At 50.4% G+C, this 21,199-nt stretch overlaps 1 protein-coding gene across 1 annotated transcript in view; it reads right to left on the reverse strand.

Moving 5' to 3' along the window:
* Positions 1–3,926: 3,926 nt before the first annotated feature.
* The window catches only part of LOC104988823 (chromosome unknown open reading frame, human C8orf74), a 31,207-nt gene continuing 13,934 nt past the window's right edge, over positions 3,927–21,199 (reverse strand). Inside the window, exons 3-4 of the mRNA XM_010840280.1 lie at positions 5,005–5,408; positions 3,927–4,288 (exon numbers count right to left, since the gene is read on the reverse strand). Of these exons, the coding sequence (XP_010838582.1) occupies positions 4,052–4,288; positions 5,005–5,408 (641 nt within the window). The 3' untranslated portion in view covers positions 3,927–4,051. The remainder of the gene's footprint in view (positions 4,289–5,004; positions 5,409–21,199) is intronic.

The raw sequence follows: 21,199 nt of genomic DNA on the forward strand, positions 1-21,199 counted from the left end.
TGAGCTTTAAGCCAACTTTTTCACTCTCCTCTTTCACTTTCATCAAGAGGCTTTTTAGTTCCTCTTCACTTTCTGCTATAAGGGTGGTGTCATCTGCATATCTAAAGTTATTGATATTTCTCCCAGCAATCTTGATTCCAGCTTGTGCTTCTTCCAGCCCAGCGTTTCTCATGATGTACTCTGCATATAAGTTAAATAAGCAGAGTGACTTTAAAAGTCCAGGTTCCCACAGAAGAGACTATTCAGATTCTGTCCCCTGGCCCCTGAATAGTCTTTCCTCTAAGAGTGGATACTGTAGTCTGGCTGAGAGTCCAGAGTAAAAAGTGTGGCTTAAACCCAGGAGCCATCACACATGCAGGCAGAGCGGTGGTCTTGGCTACAGGGACCCTGCCTTTTGAGATAGTAGAGAAGACAAAAGCTCTCTTCTAGAGGTTGGAGCTCTGGATGCGTCTGTCATGACTTCAATCTCCACCCCCCCTCCCCCCACCTCATTAGTCAAGTGACCTTGAGTAATCATTTCACCTGTGTGAGCCTCAGTTTCTTCATCTGTCATGGGAGAAGCATTCCCTGCCTTGCCAGCTTCCTAACGTCAATCAAATAATGGGTGTGTGCTCCTTGGCTCAAACCACTGACAGGGTGGAGCTGCCTCCCAGGCGATTGGATTAAGGAGCAACCTCTCTTCTGTCTCTTCTGCTTCCCTTTGCATGGTGTCTTCCTTCTCTCAGCCTGGAATCTTAGCTGCTAGAATATCAGTCTCCTAGAATCCTTATAGCCTCCCACCAAAAGTGAGGGAACCCTGACAGCTCTAAGTGGAAAAACACCTGAATCAATCACCAGGGCTGGAGGTGTGGTAGGTGGGGTGATTAAAGAGCATTTTGATTGGTCTAGCTTGGGTCATGTGCCCATGCCTGGCCCAATCACTGTGGCCCAGCACAATGGTGTTCTAGTACTGGTCCACGTGTGAAATGTGCTCTTCCTTTAGCCAGGGAGGGAGGCACTAAGGCTAAGAGCCTCCATCAGAACCCTGTGGTTGGTGCAGGCAGCAGAGACCAGTTTTTCAAAGAAGTTGTTGATCTGGGCAGTCAAAACTGTATGTGTGTGCTGAGGCATAGGGCTATTTTGTAAGCCAATAGGTGCCAGGTCCCTGTAAAGTAATGTCAATATTTCTGTTGTTAGCCCTGTACCCGAGTTTCTGTGAGGATGACCAGGGACTGAGACCCTGCTCCAGTCTGAGTATCCTGGCCAAGAAGGTTGAGGACTTGATTCATCGCCTATTAATGAAAATTCCATGTCTTATTGATACAACAGTTCTCTCATTTAAAAACAGAGAATACTGTGCAAGTGCCTTTAAAGGACTTCTCCCATCGTGGTTTTCTTTTTCTACTCTATCCACACAGCTGTGTTTGGCTGAACTGGTGGTTTTTGGCAATGCTCTCAGGTCTACAGACATACAATGTGCCTGACACCGTGTGACGGTCTAAGAAGACATCACAGATGTACAACGGCTCCTGGCTCTCAAAGGAGTTGTAAGCTGGCAGGACTTGCAAACGAGGACCAGGAGTGCAAAATGGTGCAAAACAATGAGTGCTCAGGAGCTGCTGGAGTGGAGAAGAGCAGGGAGGCTGTGGGACTCAGGATGTCTGGGCTGGGGAGAGGAAGGTCCCTGCCTGTGGACTTCTCCCTACCCCCTGCCACTGCCAGGCCACCGATACTTGAAAGGCAGTAAAATGGGGAGGTGAAGAATATGACCTATGTCTAGACTCCCTGGTGTTTCTTAGCCCCTGCCCATCAGCTTCCTCATCTGTAAAATGGTGATGGTAATAACAGTACCCACTTCATAGGACTGTCATGAAAATAAAATGTTACTACACATCAAGTGCTTACAGGAGTACCTAGCACACAGCATGTGTTCAACTCACGTAACTTGTCATCATGTTACATCAAATATTTGCTTGTCGATTCACTGACTTTCTCTCGTCCCACCAGATTATAAACTTCATGAGCAGGGGCTCTTTTTTTACTGTTTGGTGCAGTATTCTCAAGGCTCAGAATAGTTGCTAGCACACAGTAGGTACTTACTAAATATCTGTGTACTACATACCTGATAGTTAATATTATACTTGGCTTGCATTATTTTAATAGCTTCCTTCCTGGTCTCCTCTCTTCCAGATTCTATATCCCTCCAATCATTTTGCTCTTACTCGAAAGGTCAGGGGTTTTGGTTTATTAAGCCTTCAACTAACTGGACAAGGCCCACCCACATTAGGGAAGGCAATTTGCTTTACTCCATCTGCAGATTCAAATCTTAGTCTCATCCAAAAAAAAAAAACACCCTGTCAGAAACATGCAGAATAATGTTTGGCCAGGACTTTAGACAGTCTTTTGAGTTACATGCTGATGATACTAGAGCAGATTTTTGTCTTGTTTTCAGTAACACCGGTATGGTTCTCAGGGTGGTTGCTAAATGCAGAGAACCATTTGTATTAACCTTCTTGAAAAAGAGGAAGTCTAGATCCTTGCATTTTCCTAACTCACGCACTTTCTTGTTGAACTCATTGCTGTTATAGGTGTATTGGAAAACGAAAATGCAGTTGCAAATACCAAGATAAATAGTTGCAGGTTTACACCCTCCAGTAAGTGGCAAAGTTGCTGCAGCAAGTCTGCTCCAACTGCTCCCTCTGAGCCCTTCATCAAGATTCCGCCTTCGAGGTCCTGCACATCACGAATATACCCTTTGCCTGCCACTCCAGCTTCCCCACTGGCCTTCCGGTGGCCAGGTGGCCTCGTGACTCTTACAGGCCAGCCACCACCGGCTGGAGCAGCAACAGTCCATCCCTTTGCCCACCCCAGAGCAGGAGTCAGCTCTTCTGAGTTGCTTGTACCCGCCAGAATTCCAGCATCCCAGGGAGAGCTGCACACACTGTCTTTTAGAGGGTTACACCAAGGCAGGAAAAGCTTGGGAAGGAGACAGAGGTCAAGCCTTGTCATCTTCCGGTTTTAGCGTCAAGTTTACTGAAAACTCACTCACTGCCCATGTGACTCACAAACCAGGAAGCTGGCAGGAGCTGGAAGTCCAAGTGGAGGGGTGTCAGTCTTGTCCTGGCTTCTCATACAGAGATTCTGAATAACACTCCACTGAACAGTGACCCATCAGGCAGGACTCCAGGACAATAAAAGTCAACCAGGACTGTCCTAGACCAACTGGAGCGGATGGTCACCTCACCTCTGGAACGCTTTATTCTTGGGCTCTCGGGGATGATTCATCTCTCTCTGAGGATGTTAGTGTGGGAGTGGGCCTTCCACTCTGGCCAGCAGGTCTCCCACTTGACAGGAGGGAGCGCTGGGCTCAGAGACAGAAAGGACATGGACAAGGTCACAGATGCCAACAGTGCTGGGTGCAGCGCTGGGTCTCTGGCCTCCAGGATGGTGCCTGTTCCCCTGTCTCAGGCTAAACAAGATGGATTCTCACAGAAGGAAGTGTTTTCCAGAGGTGTGGGCTCTGTGCCCTCCAGCAGGAAAGCCGGTGGGTACAGCAGGCTGCATGTGGTAGATCCTCAGAGAGGAAGGGGTCCCAGCACCTGTTTCCCTGACGGTGCTGCAGGGGAAGCACCCCACTGAGGGACAGGACCACCACCCTCCCTCTTACCTGTTGAGACCTTCTTGGGGCTGTTGTGTTGTTCATGTCTGTTGTCTGAGCTCAGACTTAGTCACCAGTGGTGTCTGACTGGCCTCATGGGACAGCCCTCTCCCACCCTGCAGGGAAAATCTATTTGGATTGGATTTTCAGGAGGTGAAAGGTGGTATCCAGCAAGAAGATACAGAACATGCAATAAGTGTTGTGTCTTCCCCGTCCCCACCTCCTTCACCCACGTAACTCAGTTACACATGAAACAGACATTCAACAAGTTCTGCAGCCAGGACTTCCGTGTGTTTCTTTTAATCACTAGAGATCTCTGACCTATTGGGTGCCGAGTGCATCACATAATCCTTTCATAATTGAAAATGGCTCTTCCTCAATCAGAGTGTTCAGACCGTAGACATCAGGGGCCTTCTACTTCTTTGCTTTTGCTTTCTTCCCTTTGTTGGTTTTGGACAACTTAAGAGCTTCGTCTTGGCCTGGCTGACCAGCAATGGGGACCAAGGGAGGGATGGGAGCATTGAGGTTTAGAGTCTTCTTCTGAAGTTTCAGGTCCAAAATATCAAAGGTTATCTGTATCTCATACTGCAGCAGCTCCTTGAGGCACTCGATCTGGATGTGAATGGCCTCAGTGATGAGTTTCTCTAGCTCCTGCAAGAAACAGAACGTGGCTGGTAAACAGGGCCTGGGGAAAGCTGAGGCCACCTGCAGGCAGAGTCCCACCTCAGGTGCCTCTTCTCAACCCAGCTGTCTCCTTTCTCAATATGCTGGGATCTTCCATTCCCTGCTCCCCAGACCTACTCTCTGTCCATCTCCACCCTACTCTATGCCCCAGGAGGCTGACTTTTAAGAGCTGCATCAACCAGCTCCCTTGACCTATCACTACCGACTGGGTTCAGCCAGTGGGAGGCCCTGGCAGGAGATCGGAGGGCGGGGAGAGGATGAAACCCCCATGGCCCTTCCTCCATCCCCCAGGCCTCCATGAATGCCAGCTCTGCAGGCAGACAGGGCACTGCGGAAGTCTATGGTGGTTTGGAACCTGGGGGCTCCTTTGGTGGAATCTGTGCTAGAAAGAACTTGGACTTTGGGGTCAACCAGGCCTCAGTCCAAATGTAAACTCGGCCACATGCCAGCTCGGGAACCTTGGGTTAAATCAGTTAAACTCACTGAGCCTCAGTCATCTCATCACTAAAATGGGGGATTGAATACATCTGAGGGATGTTTCATGAAACATGTGCACAAAACCTGTGCCCTCCGGTGCCCTCCCAAGGGTGAGGACCCCAGGGTCCCGCCCGCGGGTTCTCTTGGAGGGAAGGGACATAGACTGGGGCAGGAGAGCCTGCACCTGCCCCACGGGCCCCTCTCACTTCTCTGTTCAGAGTCTGGTGCCGCCGCCCAGGCAGCTGGGAGAATGTCTCCTGCAGCAGGTGCTGCTGCTCTAGGCGCAGGGCCCCCTTCAGCAGCAGCATGTTGGTCCGCTTCTGCACCTCGGCCGTGCTCAGCTCCTCTAGCTGCTGCTCGTGCTTCCAGACTTCCCGGTCCTTGCCCTCGGCCAGTGGGAGCGGCTGGGGCGGCGTGCACACCTCCAGGTTAGTAACAGTCAGGTTGACATCCTGGTCCTGGCCCAGCACATACTGGTAGAGTTTGTAGTGGCGGATGAAGGTGTTGTGGAAGTAGTCGCACAGGGCCAGCAGGTGGGTGGTGTTGAACTGCCCCTGGTAATCTCTGAGCTTGTTTCCCAGGATTGTCACGGCCTCGGTGATGGAGCAACCTGGGGGCACAGAAGGGCTGGGCAGCAAGTATGAACCAGACCAAAGTGGCAGGGATGGCTGATCAATATGTGCTCACCCCAGAGTCCATGTCCTATGAACGGTTGTATGTCACCAATTTTTAGCTCGAGAAAGCCATGGAGTGTATCATGTTTCCCTTTTTCCCTTGGCTCCTGGGAAGGTCAGGGGGCAATTTTATACAGTAACTTACATTTATCCTATATTTTTCTTATATGATTATCCCACTCCTTGCCTATATTTTGACATTTAGCTCTTGTTTTAAAGGCTGATTTCAGCTATGCTTTATGCTGTTTCCACTTCAGACCCTTCAGGAAGGAGGTGAGAGTATAAAAGAGATTCTGATATGAGTGGAGCGTGAGATGGTTGCAGAGACAGGGACATTATACTGGCCACTTGGGTCACTGACTTAGGCAAGTATTGTTTAGACCATGTAGAGATCAGCTCTGAGGGTAGCACTGGGCAATGCTCCTTGGAGGATAAGCCATCTTCTCCCATCTTCTTCCTTTCACATCTCTCTCTTTTTAATTTGTTTACTTTTCAGCTGCACTGTGTGGCATACAGGATCTTAGTTCCCTGACCAGGGATCGAACTCATGCCCCCTGCAATGGAAGAACAGATTCTTAACCACTGGACCACCAGAGAAGTCCGCCTTTCATGCCTCTTGCTCACAACTCCATCAGAGGCTCAGGGTAAGAGTGTGGTCAGGATGGCAAGACTCTCCCCAGCATATGATTGCATCTCAAGACAGAGGTGGTTCAGTAAAGGGTCTTGCTGAGTGAGGTGCATGCCCTGTGGACAGATCTCTGGCAGGGAGAGGACAGGACAAGTGACAGAGAAGGACCCTGGACCCTCATATGGATGCCACCACCAGGGGTCCGTGAACTCAGCCGTGTCTCTCTCGCCCCCTGTCTCAGTGTCAGCTCTGCAGGACAAGAGCTTGGGCACAGACAGGGGTATTCCACAGCTCCCTCTATGAAGATGGAGACCAGGTGCTGCACACAGGGAGCCTGGCTTTTCTCCTGGGGTGGAGGCCAGCCTGCTTGCAGATCCCCCCCACCTGGTGACCATCCTCTTCAGGGCCCTGCCAGAGTACCCCTGGGGCCTTCAGGAGGGGCTGTCTCTGCCCGGCCCATAGGGCTGTTTTTCAAGCCCTCCCCACCCGCTGATTCTGCCTTCACTTTGGCTCCTCAGTCTTGGCTCTGCATGAGTGTTTTTACCTTAACTCTCCCCAGAGTCTGAGAGAGCAGGGCTTTACACAAATATTAGCACACGGAGCACTGCTCCACCTTGAGCCTCAGCAGAAAGTGCTGTGAAGTGTCACTAGGATTTAGGCTTCAGTCTCCCAGGGGAGATCAAGCCCATCTATCCTAAAGGAAATCAACTCTAAATAGTCATTGAAAATACTGTTGCTGAAGCTGAAGCTCCAATACTTTAGCCACCTGACAGGAAAAGCTAAGTCATTGGAAAAGACCCTGATGCTAGAAAAAATTAAGGGCAGAAGGAGAAGAGGGTGACAGAGGTTGAGATGGTTGGATGGCCTCACTCATTCACTGGACATGAATTTGTGTAAACTCCAAGAGATAGAGAAGGGCAGGGAAGCCAGGCGTGCTCTAGTCCATGGGGTCACAGAGTCAGACACAACTGAGTGACTGAACAACAGCAACTCCTGGGGGAAGGGGGGGGCTTCTGCATCGTGCAGAATTAAAGGTTAGTGGGCTGTGTTTTTCCTTCCTTTCAAGGCAAATCAGCGACTCCAGGGTCCAAGACAGTACCCTGTCTGAGGATGGGGGAGGGGAGGGTGCTGGGTGGATGATGGACACAGCTCTGGCTCCTCCTAGTTGTGACTCCTGGACCACCACTCCCTCCAACGTAAAATGGGGAATAGGCGTGTTTACTTCATAGGATTGTCAGGGGGATCAAGTGGGATGGTGTGTCCAAGTGCCTTATACAGAGCCCACTGCAAGGCAGTAGTCAATGAACGCTGTAGGAAAAGAAGTGTTTGTTTCTGCACTGTGGGAAAACTCTCCAAGCCGCATCTTTGCATCTCTCCATAGGTCTTTTCATTCATCCATCCCTCTCTCCATCCATCTATCCACCATCCGAATACTCACTCGTCATCCATTCACCCATCTCTCAATCCATCTATCGCCCATTCACTCATTGTTCATTCATTCATCTCTCCACCCAACCATCTTTCCATCCATGCATGTGCATCCATTCATTTATCCATCCACAATTAATCTGTCAAGCTGTTCCCGAGGGCCTGTTAATCACTAGGCACTGTGCTAAGTTCTAGCAACATTAGGATGTGTCTTGTTAGACACATCTCTTGCCTTCAGAGTTCTCACAGGAGAGATACAAAAGCCGATATTGACACATGTGTAAAGAGGAACAAAATCAGGTGACGGGGAATGCTCCGTTGAGGATATGGGTTCTCCTGGAGAGGACGAGGCTTAAGCGACATCTCAGTGGCTGAGTGGGACTGAGCCAGGAAAGACTGTGGGGGAGGCACGGCGTGGGTGCGGCCTGCCTGAGATCCGAGGGGCAAGGAGCCACATGGCACGGGTGGGAAACAAGACTGAGTTTGTTGTCGTTGGCACCTGTCGGGGGAGGCAGAAAACCGCATGTTGAGTGGAGAGGTGGGAGGAAGGCAGCTGGGAGGGCCGTGAGTGCTGTGTTAGAAGCCAGGGCTTTGTACTCCAGGCAGCCCAGGGCCTGCCCAGGGAGACCGTGGTCATGTGGTGGCCTGCGGGGAGACTTCGGCCCAGTCCAGACAGGAGTCAGTGTGGCCTGAGAGTGCCAGGTCAGCAGGCACGGGCAGCAAGGGCAGATTTGAGCGGCAGGACCGATGGTCGGGTGTGGAGGGGGATAGAGGCCTGCCTGACCGCAGCCTGTCCCTGGGGACCCTTAAGGAGCAGGAGGGCCACCAGGAGAATGTGACGCAGGTGGGACGTACCTCTGTCGTGACCCCTGCCCTCAGAGAGCTTCCAGCCTGGGGAAGAGGAGACAGCTGGACAGATGGCATCCCCTCTTTTCTCTCAGTGCCCAGCTCAGCGCTCTGTGCTCAGTGAGGGCCAAAACATGTCTAGTGAGTAAATGGACAAATTGTGACATGTGAAGTGTAGTAATGGAGCTGTTCATTTATCCCTTCAACAAGTGTTCATTAGGGGCCTTCCTTCCATGGGTCAAGAACTCATCTGTGGTCCAGGAAGGTGGTGAAGTCCTGGGGGAAACACGCATAGTATAATCCTGCTCAGGGCTGCTTAGTGCTGGGTGGGCACCGTAGAAAGAAGGGACTTGCTCGAGGAAGTCAGGGAGCAGGTCCCTGAGGAAGTGGGGAAGGATGGGCTGTGTCAGAGGGGATCACTGAGCAAAGAAAGGTGGAAAAGGAGGAAGCAGACAGGGGAAACAGCGTGTGCAAAGGCCCCATTGGAGAAAACGTGGCTCATCTGAGGAATGGGGATGCTGAGGACTGGGGGCTGGTGGACTAGAGGGCAGCCAGTGGGGTCCCTGGTTCTCACAGAGGTCTCCTAGACCACCCACCCCACATCCCTTATCAACTGGTTGCCTCGCTGTGTTAAGCAAAAGTTGAAAGTTAAATTTACTGAAAATAATTTTAAGGAATTAATTTTGCCCATTGTTTTCCCAGGAAAATAACAGTTTTGAATGACATTTTAAGAATTGTTTGCATTGCTCTTGTCATGATATATTTATATAAATTGTTTCTTTGCTTATATAAATTGACAATTACAAATTAGGTACATAAATAAGCCACATTAAAAGTTACTCAGAAAGTACAATTAAGTTTGATGTTAATAGTTTTTCAGTTTTAAATTTAATCTTAAAATGTTATTTACTTATCTTTAACCTTGCATTGAATATAAAGAGTAAGCTTTATAATGTATAAAGCAGATATAGTATATAATCAGACATACAGAATACCTATGTTATTAAAATTTGATGAGGTTGGACAATTAGGGAAAAAAATTTCCAAAATGGTTTCTCAAAAGGCTCCAGCAATCCCACTTCAGAGTATACATGCAAAGAAATGAAACCAGGATCTTGAAGCTGTGGCTGTATCCCCATGTTATTCACAAGAGCCAAGGTATGCAAACAGGCTGTGTCAGGCCAGGTCTGTTGACAGATGAATGGTTAAAGGAACTGTGATACACACACATACGATGGAATACTATTCAGCCTTAAAAAGGAGGAAATCCTGTCATTAGCAACAACATGGACGGACCTGAAGGGCATTATGCTAAATGAAATAAGCAAGACACAGAAGGGCAAGCACTGCATGATTTCACTCATATTTGGAATCTAAAAAGGTGGAACTCGCAGACGCAGAGGGGGACACGCGGAGCTGTGAGTCAAGGACAGAGCTTCAGTTACACAGGACAAGAAAGCCCTGGAGATGGACCACGGAGGACGTCCCCGCAGCCAACCACACTGCTCTGTGCATTTGAAATGTGCTACAAGAGTATGTCTTGAGTGTTCTCACTACAAACTGAAGTGGTGACTCTGTGAGGCAGTGGATGAGGAAATCGCGGGGTGTAACTGAAGCACTTATTTCTCATTTATTGACAAACTGATACATTTTGATTTGTCAGGAGACTCAAGTTCGATCCCTGTGTTGGGAAGATCCCCTAGAGAAGGAAATAGCAACCCACTGCAGTACTCTTGCCTGGAGAATCCCATGGACAGAGGAGCCTGGAGAGCTACAGTCCATGAGGGTCACAAAAGAGTAGGATATAACTTAGCAACTAAACAACAAACAACCACCCAGAAAAATAAATAAGTACGACAGCTTCTCAGGGAAATGATGGTGATAAAACTACATGGGTGGAGACACAGCTCCGGCAGCTCCAGAGCAACGCACTTTCCTCCTGTTTGTAATCAAGCCTCATGGCTACCTGCCTGTGTCACAGAAACCAGTGACCCATGCATTCCTTGGAGTGTCTCTTGTGCCAGGAAATAAGCTGGCTGCTGATCCTGAGGTCCCCTTCACCCCTGAACCTCTGCCCCAGGGACCAGCAGGAGCCCTGGGTTCCATCACCACCCAGAGCTTTCTAAAAATACAGCACCCCATCCCTCCCCATATACACATACTCCCAACCACCTCAGAGAAACAACCACTGACTCCAGGATGGGGTCTGGCTCGAGAACTGCTGCCTGACTTCCATCAGAGTTATGAGGCAGATTGAGCCAGAGAACTCAGACTTCCATACCCAGGGGCCATCACAAATTGACCAACTGGTAGAAGGCTGGAGCCAAAGCCCCATAACACTCTTCTCTGCCAAGAGACCGTGACACCTGGCGCCTGGTCTCTTCCTGCAAAGACGTGAGCTTTGCACTGCTCGGATTCGGTGGGCATCTGTACTACTCTTTTTTGCTTTTGTGGAGGGATGGATAGAAAATGACAGTCTCTGGTTTAATTCTTTTTTATTTTTTTGATCATAATACTGCACAGCATGTGGGATCTTAGTTCCCCAACCAGGTATCAAACCTGCACTCCTTGAAGTGGGAGCGTGGTGTCTTAACCAATGGACTGCCAGAATGGAGTCCTGTTCTTTTTTTATGACACTTGTGTACATGACATAATGACATAGCAGGAACTGAAGATTCCTCCAAAAGCAACATGCGAGCAGGTGCCCAGGCTTAGGGCAAAACCAGGCACCAGGAGGAGAGATGTTCACATGGGGGAAATGTCCTGACCCAGGATGCTGAGTGTGGGAGCAGGGGAAGCTTTCCTGCAGGGAGGTTGTGGAGTCCAGTGTGGGACAACGAGGAGGAGTTTGGTGGGAGTCGGTGGGAATAGGCAGTCCCGATGGAGGGTCAGCAAGGGCAGAGACCAGAGGCAAGTGGAGTGCGCTCTTTGCGTAAAGGGACCACACCTGGTTTGCAGTTTCTGGGGGGCAAAACTGAAGTCTGAGGGTCTGGGCTTGGGGACAGAGGGCCTGAAGGCTTCAGTCTGCAGAGGGCAAGCTGTATAGATCATGTGAGAGCACTGGACTTCATCACAGAAGCTGGGCTCTTGAACTGGAATTCACGAAACGTGAGGACATCCAAGGAAGGATCTCAGGACTGACCGGAGCCCAGAATTGCATCTGGAATTTGCATGCACATTTTTTTCTGGGGAGAGTGTCCATAGAGAGAATGGTCAAATTCCTAAAAGAAAGGTTAAGAATCTCAGCTGAGAGCCCTGGGCCACTCAGAGGCCTTAACTTGAGAAGTGAGATGCTGGGTGGGTATTTCAGAAGGAGAGCATGTAGGCCACTCAGAGGCCTTAAGTTGAGAAGTGAGATGCTGGGAGGGTATTTCTGAAGGATGGTGTGTGGAGGATGATGGGCAAGGCCAGCAAACGTGTCCCAGAGGGCAGGTAGCAGTGTGGGGTCATTGGTTTCTGATGCTCAAAGCTGAACTGCAGACCTGTGTGGAGGCACTTGTGTGTGGACCTGGGGAGGTGAATTATGGAAGTTGTTCTGGGCTTTGCAGAGCTGAACCTGCCGGAGGGTGCTCTGATCTCCTCCTATCTGGCCGGGCAATACCTGCGTGGAGCTGGGGTCACCCGCAACCTCCCAATGGGGGCAGCCATCACTGTCCCATTCGGCCAGGCCAGCAGCCAAGCGCAGAGCCCAGGTTTGAAGTGAGAAGTCCTTGGGCCCCGTCGTGCTAACACCCACATGTGTCCCAGCTGCCTGTCATCCTGGCAGATGCCCTCCTACAGTCTTGGCCATGACCTCAGCCTTCAAACGCAAGTGTGGGCCTTGTCCTGGGTGGAATTCTAACTTTCAGCCCCAAGACACTCTTTGGACCAGTTCTGGTTTTTAGCAGAGGTTGTCCAAAGCTGGCTTACGAGACACACTTGGCCCCTAGACCACCCTCCGTTTTGTCTCGAGCCAAGAAGCCCCCGATGACTCAGAAAGCTAAGGATTAAGTCTCCTGGAGAAGCCTCCAGCTGCCAGGCGGCCAGATCTGTCCTTGCAAGTTACTCTTCAATTACAGGGAGTGGCTGGCTTCATTTGCATTGGCTGCTGGGAACTTCCTGAAGACGGTCCCCAAGGGCCTGGAGGCCAGCACCTGCGCGGAGCTGGTGGGAGTGGGGAGGGGAGCTTGGGGAGAGCGTGGGTGGGATGACAGCCTCCAGAATCAGGGCAAAGGGGTGCAAGGCCTGGACCAGACGGGCTGGGCTCCCTCCTTTCCCCATCCAGACTGTAGGATCTGGGGCTGGGCAAGGGGGAGCACGTGGAAGTGGGGGTTTGGGAAAGGAGAAGAGGGGCTGCTCCTTCTGGGTGGGCATGAGGGGGAGAATCCAGGTGCCACTGGTGGCCCTGACAAACCAGTTTGGTTGCCCCCGCCTTGGCTGCCAGGGGAGGAAACCGGTCAGGCTGCAGCCTGACCTGGCTTACAGTTCCCAATACCTGAACTCCTGCCAGGGCAGCCTGGGATGGTGGGAAAGCGGAAGAAAGCCAGGACCCTCCACCCCACCCCCATTCGGGGTCCCTAATGCTGCCCCTGACAAGCCCCTTTCTGCCCTTGAAAAGGTTCTGCCAAACTCATCCACCCCAGGGTGCTGGTGCCAGCTCAGAAGAGGGTGTGTGTTTTCTTTGGGCAAGAGAGGGCTCTTGTTCAGGGAGTTCCCTTTGTTGGCCCGCATGCCCTGGGTCATCTCAGGCTCTGCCCAAGACCTCCTGGCAAGGTGAGCAGGTGTAACCACCATCACCACTTTACCTTCAAAAGAAACTGAGGCTTCAGGAGGTCAAGGGATATGCTGCAGGGCACAGAGGTGGCCCTAGTGGTAAAGAACCAGCCTGCCAATGCAGGAGACATAAGAAACGCAAGTTTAATCCCTGGGTCCAGAAGATCCCCTGGAGGAGGGCATAGAAACTCACTCAAGTATTCTTGCCTGGAGAATCCCATGGACACAGGAGCCTGGTGGGCTATGGTCCAGAGTGGCAAAGAGTTGAACACGACTACTGAAGCGACTTAGCATGCATGCACACACACAGCTGGGGAGTTGCAGAGCCAGAGTTCCAAAGTTCCAACCCCAGCTTGACCTGGGGAGGCCTCTTTCAGTATCCAGATTGAGGTGGCTTGGACTTGCTTTGTAAACCCTGGAGATGGACACTGGAAGGGGCCTCCAACACTCTCGGTCATAGTTTTCCAAAGGTTGTTTTGCAACAGGTATTACGTAGAAATGCGTGGCCTTGAATATAGGTTGGAGCCAGGGAAATTAAACGTGTGTCCTTAATATGCTCATGAGCACAGCAGAGTATGCTAACAAGCTCAGCAAATGGCCAGAAAGGGTTGAGTCTATGCAATATTTCTTAGATTTATTGGAGGCCAACACACGCAGATCTTGGAGGTATATTGAGTTCAGTTGCAGACCACTGCAATGAAGTGAACAGTGCAATAAAGTGAGTCACCTGAATTTTTTGGTTTCCCAGTGCTCATGAACATTACACTGTCTGTAGTCTTAAATGTACAGTAGCACTCTGTCTATAAAATAGTGTGCAACTCTTTAAAAAAATATATTTACTTCTAAAAATGCTAACCATCACCTGAACCTTCAGGGAGGTGTCATCTTTTTGCTGGTGGAGGGTCTTGCCTGGATGCTGATGGCTGCTGCCTGACGGACACCGAGACCACAGTACCTAGGATCCGGTCACACTGCACCTTGCCAGGCACGTGCTGTGTTCTCAGCCACCACTCAGAGTCGTGAGGAGGCCACCTGGGAGTCCAGGGCAGCCCCTGGCCTGAAGATGGCCTTGATGCTGGGGCCGTGCCTCAGAACTTTCTGTGGTTGTAAGAGCATAGACTGGGAATTCAGGCAGCTGTGAGCTCCTAGCTTGTTTCTGCTCCTTAACTACTTGCGTGAGTTATTTTGCCTCTATGGGCATCAGTGTTCTCATCTGTAAAATGGAAGCAGTAAAAACATCTAACTCGTAGGGTTATATGTGAGCATAGGGGATAGAGCTCCCACAGTGCTTGGTACACAGTGCGTGCGTGCGTGCTTCACTTCAGTTGTGTCCAGTTCTTTGCGACCCTATGAACTGTAGCCTGACGTGCTCCACTGTCCATGGGATTCTCCCAGGCAAGAATACTGAAGTGGGTTGCCATGCCCACCTTCAGGGGATCTTCCTGACCCAGGGATCGAACCTGTGTCTCTTACATCTCCTGCATTGGCAGGCGTGTTCTTTACCACTAGTGCCACCTGGGAAACCCTGGTACACAGTGGCACTCAATAAATCACATGGTTGTCATCATTGTCATTGTGAAGATTCCAGGCATCCCCCACTCCCCGGGGGCTGTTCTGGGATAAATCTGTCTTCCCCAAGGACTCCGAAGACTCCTAGGGCAATGAGTTCCTAGAGGCTGGTTTTCCTCAATCCACTGTTTCCTAGGTCTTTACCTGGAGTCTCTCTCTTCCTTGCTGGGGGTGGGGCATGGGATGCTGATGTGCTTTCTCTCCTGGCCACACCGGCTGCTAAGGGTAAAGGATGGCTGGGAGTTGGCTAGAGGGTTGCAGAGGACAGAAGAAGAGGCAACCCTTCTGGTCAGAACATGTAGTGAGGACCCAACAGTACACAGTTCTCCCCAGATCTCTGGAGTATTCTCTTCTCTCCCTGCTACTGTGAACTTCTCAGTACCTGCTGGAAAGGACTAGATTTCTCATTTCCAAAGGATCTTTCCAAAAAGCTCTGGACATGTAGTTGCTGCCCAGGATTCAGCTCTTAGTAAATAATAATACAACCAGCCTGCACAGGTGTGCTACTTTATAGGTTTAAAGCATTTAATTATCCATCAATTTATTTAATTGGTCACAATCAACCTATGAAAGAGGTAATTGCTGCCATTTAACAGATGAGGAAATTGAGGTTTAGTGTATGCAACCAGAATCAGGACTCAAACCCAGGTTCTCCAGCTCCAAGAAGTATGCCTCAGCTACTGGGATATTTTTAAGGTGTGAACAGAAGACATGGGCTCCTTAGAACTACAGTACTTCCACTAGAACTTTTTAATTTTAATTTTATTGTGGTAAAATACACACAACATAACATTTACCTTTTTAACCCTTTTTTGGTGTCAGTTCAGTGGCATTAAGTCCATTGTCGTTGCTGTGGAACCATCACCACCATCTATCTGCAGGACTTTTTTCATCTTGCAAAACTGAAACTCTGTATCCATTAAACACTACCTTCCACTTTCCCCTCCTCACAGTCCCCTGCAAATCCTCTTCTGTTTTCTGTCTCTACAGATTTGATCGCCCTAGGTACCTTATATAAGTGGAATCATACAGTATTTGTCTTTTTGTGATTGGTTTCTTTCCTTTAGTAGAAGGTCCTTAAAGTTCATCCATATTGAAGCCTGTATCTGAATTTCCTTTCTTTTAAAGGCTGAATAATATTGTATTTTATGTATAGACCACATTTTGTTTATCCATCCATCTGCTGGTGGGTTACTTCCACTGTCTGGCCATTGCTGCTATGAACATGGGTGTGCAAATATCTGCTCCAGTCCCTGCTTTCACTTCTTTTGGATGTATCCCCAGAAGTGGAATTGCTGGAACATAGGTAATTCTATGGGTAGGGTAATTCTATGTTTAATTTTTTGAGTAAGTGCTTAATGTTTCCCCGTTCACTAAGCTTTTGTGTTTATCTTAAAGAAAAACCAATAGCCACATTAAAGGAAAAATCTACCCATACATTAAGATTTGGAAAGATTTTGTTGTCCTTTTAGAATTTTCTTCCCTGTTCATTTTCTTGGAACTCAAGGAGCAAACACAGGATCAGGTATTTTAAAGATTGTTGAGCTTTTGCCTAAGCTCTTCTCTTTGTCCGTAGTGGTCCTCTTGCCTTTTCTGCTCAGCAAATACACTCTTCACCATCCTTCACCCCTAGTCCTCGAGAAGTTGGCTACTGCTAAATAGCTTTGGCAGGAAGGACAGACTCTGGTGCCAGGCAATCTCGAGGTTAATACTGGTATTATTTTTCGCTGTGTGATGATTTGCAAGTTACCTAACCTCTCTGAACCTCAGTTGCATCCTTGTGAAAAAAGGACAATAGTACCCACCCAACCGAGCTTGGTGTGAACATTAAATGAGATGATCCATGTGGAGAGCCTGCGCATCACGACTGCTGAGTGGATGCTTGCTCTTCTCCACCCACTGGTGCAGAGCTCTGCCAGTGCTGGCTGGAGGATGGCTGAGTGAGTGGAGCAAGGATTAAGCTGATTTGGAAAGGTTCAGAGGTCAGAACAGGAGCCATCAGATGGAAGCATCAGAGAGACAGATTTCAGTTCAGCAGCAGGGAGAACTTTCTAGAAGTGAGAGCTTTATCAGTGGAGGAGTGAGCAGGCAGTTAGCTGGGAAGAGAATTCCTGAATAATGAGTGTGTGGTGGTGGTTGTGGGAGGGAGGGAGGCTTGAATCAGGTGACTTTTGGGGTCCTTTTGATTCTAAGCAGCCGTGGTGAACTCCACCAAGCTCACAGTCCCACATTCTAGGGTGAGGTGGGGGCCTCCTGCAGCCATCTCAAGTTTGCTGAAGGGCCGCTGACTTTGGATCTTCATCCTCCTACTCTTCATCACCCCCAAGGTGAAAATGACCACGTAATCTCACTGTCTCAGGGACAGGGCACTGTACCAAGACTAATATTTGGTGACTTCATACCATTCTTTGTCCCTTCTGCCGGTGGGGGACTCAGAGACTGACCAAGATGTCCACCCAGCCAAGGAAAGACGTGGGAAGTTAGAGGTAGGGGAGGGGATCACTCCAAAGGGCCAGAAGTCTGGTCCCAAGGACACCAGTATCACCCCCGACCCCACACAGGGAGCACATCCATGCCAGAACACATCAGCTGATGCCGAGGGTGCAGTCTCACTCCTGGACATATACTCCGAGAAAGCCATGATTCAAAAAGACACACGCACCCCAATGTTCATTATAGCACTATTTACAACAGCCAAGTCATGGGGCAACCTAAATGCCCATTGACAGGTGAATGGATAAAGAAAATGTAGTACATGTATATAATGGCATACTACTCAGCCATAAAAAGGGATGAAATTGGGTCACTTGTAGAGACATGGATGGACCTAGAGACTGTCACACAGAGTGAAGTAAGTCAGAAAGAGAAAAACAAATATCGTATATTAACGCACATATGTGGAATCTGAAAACAGGTACAGGTGAACCTTTTTGCAGGCCATGAATAGAGACACAGATGTAGAGACTAGACGTGTGGATTCGGGATGGGGAAAGGTAGGGTGGGATGAATAAGGAGATTAGGATTTACTATAGACACTACCACGTGTAAAACATATAGCTAGTGGGAAGCTGCTGCAGAGCACAGGGAGCTCAGCTCAGTGCTCTGTGATGACCTAGGGGGTGGGTGGGAGGGAGGTTCAAGAAGGAGGGGATATACGTATATATAGCTGATTCACTTCATTATACAGCAGAAACTAAGGCAACACTTGTAAAGCAATTATACTCCAATTGAAACAAATAATGTCTATGACAAGGTCACAGTGAGGCTTACAGACGCTACATGTGAAAACACTGAGATTTCTGTACCTTCCTCTGCAGCAGGTGCAGCCTCTCAGGAAATGTTCCAGCGGCACCTTGATTTCTGGCTGGTCGACTGGTTCAGCCCCACCTGGTGGTCTGTGACCTCTCTCAGCATCATGGGCTGTATTAACTCAGTGTCCCCCCGCCCCTAGTCATCCATGGAAGTCCTCACCCCCAGGATCCCAGAATATGACTGTACTTGGAGACAGGGTCTTTACAGAGGTAATTAAGTTTAAATGAGGTCATGAGGGTGGCCCTAATCGGCTATGACTGATGTGTTTATAAGAAGAGATTAGGGCACACACACACACAAGAAAGGCCGCATGCGGTGTATAGTGAGGAGACGGCCGTCTGCAAAGCCCGAGAGGCCTTGGAAGAATGCAATCTTGCTCACACCTTGATCTTGGACTTCCAACCTCCAGAACTAGAGAAAATTAACTTTTGTCGTTGAAGCTGCCCAGTCTGGGGAACTTTGTTATAGCAGCCTGAGCAAACGAATACACTCAGGGGAAAATCTCTAAGAGTTGCCCCTTTGATGTGGAGTTTGAGATGGACATGTACACACTGCTGTATTTAAAACGGATAACCAACAAGAACTTAATGTACAGCACAGGGAACTCTACTCAACATTATGTGGCAGCCTGGATGGGAGGGGGTTTGGGGGAGAAAGGATACATGTGTATGTATGTCTGAGTCCCTTCCCCGTACACCTGAAACTGTCACAACATTGTTAATCGATTATATGCCAATAGAAAATAAAAAGTTTTTTAAAAAAAGAGTTGCCTCTTTGCCCCAAGAGATGGTCTCCTAAGATCTCAATTAGTGCCCTCTGTGGGAACTTCCATCCTCCATCAGCAAAGTTGTCTCCAAGAGTTTAGTCCGAGGGGTGTGGTGTTCTGGCTGCCCGGGAGAAAGCCGCTAGACGGACAGGCTCTCAGGAAGGCAGAGGGCACCTGCTCTCTGCAGCGCTGGTCCTGAGTCACTGGAGGCTCCCCCATGTGGGCGGATGCTTAGGGGCTGGCGGTGTGGCTCCTAGGCATGGCTGTGAGTGCGCTGGGAGGGAGCATTCGTGCAGGGAGCTTGGGGGAGTCATTACCTCCCGCCACCCCCCTTCCACCCTACAGCTGCCTGGATAACATTTCCTGGAGAGTCAGGTGTGGCTGTGGGTGGGACCACAGATGCCAGGGCCATGACGCAGTTCACTGGACCCTTGCCTGATCGCCTCTTGCCTCCACTGACTGGTCATCAAGGCCCACTGCCTCCCGGACTCATGATTTGGGGGCCAGGTCAGCAGGAAAGAGGTGTTCCCCAGCCCAGATGTGCACACGGAACCCCAGAGGAGGCCGATGCTTGCCAGATGTTGATGATGACAAGAGATGGAAGCTGCAAAGTGGCTCCAGTGATGGTGGGCAGGTGTTCCCAGGTTCCGGGTGAGCTTGGGTGCCTCCAGCCCTCAGTTCCCCACTGAGCGAAGCTTGAGTCAGAGGAGGCTGCTCCCTGCTCCCCTTCTCCTGCTGCTATGGGCCCACTGGAGATAGGAAGCTTGGGGTCTCCATGGCACTCTGAATCTCTGCAGCTCCCTGAGGTCCCCAAATGCCCCAGTATCTCTCCTCTCTCCTCTCCCGGAGCTGAGGTAGGGTGTGCAAAATCTGCCACTTCCTGCGGTTTCCTCCCACTGGGCTGGAGCTGGCAGGCTTCTGTCCCTCTGCGCTGAGAGTGGTGACTTCACCCTGGGCCCCAAGGACGCGGCAGGATAGGATCTGCCCGGGGCTTCCCGGAGCCTGGTAGAGGAGGGGCCAACACAAGGACTCTTTCTTCTGGCTTGGAGCTGAAACCCGAACATGCCGATGAGCCGTTTGCCGAAGCGGAATCAGCTTCTGCTTTTGAATAAAGGGCCACCCTTTCCCTCTCAGTTCTGGGGCCCGATTGGACCTGGAGATAAGCTGAGCTGGCGGCCAGCCTGGCGGAGCTCTGAATCACTGTTGTGCAAACATGACCCTCCTTAGAGGCTGCCGGCCAACTTTGTTACCTTGTCTGCAAACAGAACTCAACCACCACAGCCCCAGATTAACTAAACAAAAACAAACAAAAAAATCACCCTCAGAGAAGCTACCTTCCAAGAAAAGTGACAGCCCAGTGTGGACTTCGCCGAAACAGAAGCTTGAAGGTGAGATGATAGCCAGTGGGAACCCTGGCTGTTGGCATCTCGCACCCCACAACCTGTGATGGGTGGGCCAGGCCTGGGGGCAGGAGGCAGGCAGGAGATGAGATGAGGCATGAGGTGAGGAGTACAGCTCATCTGGAATCTGACCTGCCTGCCTCTCATGGCCTGGGTCCCCTAACAAGGGGAATGAGTGGTGAGCACTGGGGTCTCCTTGCCTGTGTGCCAAGGGCAGGGCAGCTGCCTCACAGGCCAGTCTGGACCTCCCTTCCCCCGGCCCCTGACTTGAACCCAGCTGCAGCCCTATCTGCAGGGAAGGAGGAGACAAGAAATGGGCCAGACAGCGAGCCCCCCACTCTCAGGGGTGGGGAGGGGGTGAAGCGTGCAGCAACCTCTGGTCCCGGACCACAGTCTCTGCTGTGTGACCCGCTTCACCTCCACGCCTGGTTGGGGGGCTGACCTTTGCCAAGCACTTCCTGTCCGTCACGCTATCATCCTCTGCAGGCCTGTGTCTTTTTCCAACCCCACTGTGTGTGGGAACTCTTATGGCCTTCATTTTAGAGATTAGGAACTGCAGGCCCAGAGAGGTAAAGTGATGTTTTCAAGGTTGCACAGTAATACATGCTGGAGATGGACTTGAACCCAGGTCTATGGACTGAAGAGTTCGGTGCCTCCTGGTTCTGCTGCGTGGCCTATGGCCCGGCCCAGCCTGGGCCTGGAGCTGATGCAGAGTGAGAAGGAGTGCCCTGGAGTGGAAGGCACTCCCTGCTTCAGAGGATTGAGGTGCTTGTTCATGCCCTTGAGTGTTCTGAGGATGGGGTTCTGGGAGGCAGTATGGACATAGCCCGATGTCTGGGCTGGCCTGGCTGCCTTCTGGAGTGGCAGGTATCATCTGTTTGGCACCATGGCAGGGCTCGAGTGCAAGGGCCCAGCTCAGGAGGCAGAGTTCTAGGGTGGCTCCCACCTATGGGGTTCCCTGCTGCACCCCACTGTCTGCACCCTCCAAGCCCAGAGCCAGCCAAAGTCGGTACTCGTGGCGGGGCC

Source organism: Bison bison, unplaced genomic scaffold (genome assembly GCF_000754665.1).
Source record: "Bison bison bison isolate TAMUID 2011002044 unplaced genomic scaffold, Bison_UMD1.0 scf7180017864143, whole genome shotgun sequence".
Taxonomy (NCBI): domain Eukaryota; kingdom Metazoa; phylum Chordata; class Mammalia; order Artiodactyla; family Bovidae; genus Bison; species Bison bison.